Source organism: Salpingoeca rosetta (assembly GCF_000188695.1).
Source record: "Salpingoeca rosetta unplaced genomic scaffold supercont1.22, whole genome shotgun sequence".
Lineage (NCBI taxonomy): Eukaryota > Choanoflagellata > Craspedida > Salpingoecidae > Salpingoeca > Salpingoeca rosetta.
Window position 1 is genome coordinate 955,130 of NW_004754912.1, and position 2,165 is coordinate 957,294.

At 56.9% G+C, this 2,165-nt stretch overlaps 1 protein-coding gene across 1 annotated transcript in view; it reads left to right on the forward strand.

The window, feature by feature from the left end:
• PTSG_12587 (uncharacterized protein) overlaps positions 1-2,165 on the forward strand; it is a gene marked incomplete at both ends in the record, with an annotated part of 11,898 nt that overhangs the window by 6,381 nt on the left and 3,352 nt on the right. Inside the window, 2 exons of the mRNA XM_004990893.1 lie at positions 391-1,218; positions 2,012-2,082. Coding sequence (XP_004990950.1) covers positions 391-1,218; positions 2,012-2,082 — 899 coding nt within the window. The remainder of the gene's footprint in view (positions 1-390; positions 1,219-2,011; positions 2,083-2,165) is intronic.

The following is a 2,165-nucleotide window of genomic DNA, read 5'->3' on the forward strand; positions in this document are numbered from 1 at the left end:
ACGACACCACAACTTTGCATTCACCTCTCTTGTGTTCTGGAATGTTCACGTGATTTCCCTCCAACCTGTTGCACGTGCAGTGTTTAGCTTGTGTGGTTGCTCGATGTTACATGCTCTTGCATAACACACCACATAACCACACAACTCTCAACAAACACTGCCACGTCACCACTTTGCGTTGTCGACAATTCTTGTCTTCTGCTCTGTTTCTTTCTGTTGGAGTGTTCATTCATCCTACATCCTTGTTTGCTTCACAACTCAAGTAAACACACACAACTTCCTCTTGCCAAGACAATCTCCCACACAACACAGCACACTCTGCACACACAGCACACACACACACACACACAAGTCTCCAACAACAGCACCACCACCATGAACTTACAACAGATTATGAGACCCAGTTCAATTAGCGCAGACGGTATCAAGGTCTTCGCTGGCGCTGAGCAGGATGCCAACCTCTTCTTCATCACCGTCGAGGCCAAGCTCATCGCCGCTGGCATCGACGCTGGCATCATCGCCGAGGGTGGTGCTGACCACCAAGGAGACGGGCAGGCTCCAGCAGCTGCTTCATCGCCGAGCCCAAGCACCCACGGTGCTTCGGGTCCCCGCACTCGCTCCCGCGCTCAACGCGGCCCTCGCCGCACTGGGGCCCGCCACGACGCGGGGGACCACGACGACGATGACGACGACGAGGGCGATGGCGACGACCACGGCGCTCAGCCATCTTCCTCCTCTTCCTCTCTGCCTTCTTCCGCCACTCCGAGCGGAGGAGCGCAGGTGGCGTCCCGAGCCTCTGGCCTGCTGGATCCCCGTGATCCACAGGTTGACGCAGCCATCTTCGCGTTCCTCCTTGGCGTCCTGACGGGACACCCGCTGCGGCTGGCCATCACCGACAACCGTGGCCGCTCCGGTGTGCTTGCGCTGCGCCGCCTCCGCGAGCGCTACATCCGCAGCGGCAAGGACCACGTCAGTCGTCTCAGGCAGCAGCTCTCCTCGACCACCTGGTTGCCCACGGACACCGTCGACACGTTCATGTCCCGCATCACGGACGTCAACTCGCAGCTCCTTGCTGCCGGCGTGTCCATCCCGGAGGACGACCTGCGCACCCTCGTCCGCAACGAACTCCCCGCGGAGTTTGATGTGGCGATGCGGTTCATGGAGCGCGAGGACCCGCCGCCATCGCTGTCCAAGATGACGGCGGACCTCATCCAGGAAGTGTTGTGTGAAATGCTGACTCAGCTTTCACACAACATACCCAACCACTTGCATGCATGCAATCTTACATCAACTTGCACGCATGCAAGATGGCTGCCACGTGTACTTGTTGTTCACCTGTCTCACTTGTTGTTCACCTGTCTCACTTGTTGTTTGTTCACTTGATGTTTGTTTGATTCATTCACCTCTCGTCTTGTCTACTTTCACATTACACTACTTACACTACCGACATCTCGGTACAACACTTGGTAGCGATTTCGGTTTGGTGTTGCTGGGCTCTCCCACGCACCACAATCCGCCCCTCCGGGCATCGACCCTTCTTTTCTCCACACGCAAACACACACGGACGCACGTTCACATCGTCCACGAGCGTGCTCGTCATCACACGCGTGTCTGTGCTCTCGCTTTGTTCTTTGTTGAAAGCACGTATTTGGTGTCGCGTCACCCTGTATCTTCGCGCGCGTCGCCCCACATACACACTCGTGTTGATCGTATCTTCTTCTTACGCCGGCTGTGTTGTGCTGTTGTTGCCCGCGTTTACTTTTCCTCTTGCTCACTGTTCCTTTTGTGAGCCAACGCGTTGTCTCTCACGCCTGTGGTTTTGGTCGCCTTGTATCTGGTGGTTCGTAGGTTTCGTTTGCGGCCGTCTTCTGTTTTGGCGCCAAAACTTGCTTCGAGTCCCTCAAACTCTGCTTGCTTCATAAACGCTGCACGCACCTTCGTGCATTGCCTTGTCCATACTCTGTACTCCCATCATGGAGCCAACGCCGCGTGTGCTACGCGACACTTGCAGCACGGCAGGCACGACGAGCCGATGCCTTCGCTGCGCGGCCGAACAAGGCGGCGCCTGACCGCACAGCGGACGTGTCCCGTGAAACAAGTGGCTTCGCGCCGCTCTACTGCTTCGCTTGACACACACACTCGTCCTAGCGACGCTGGCCCAATTC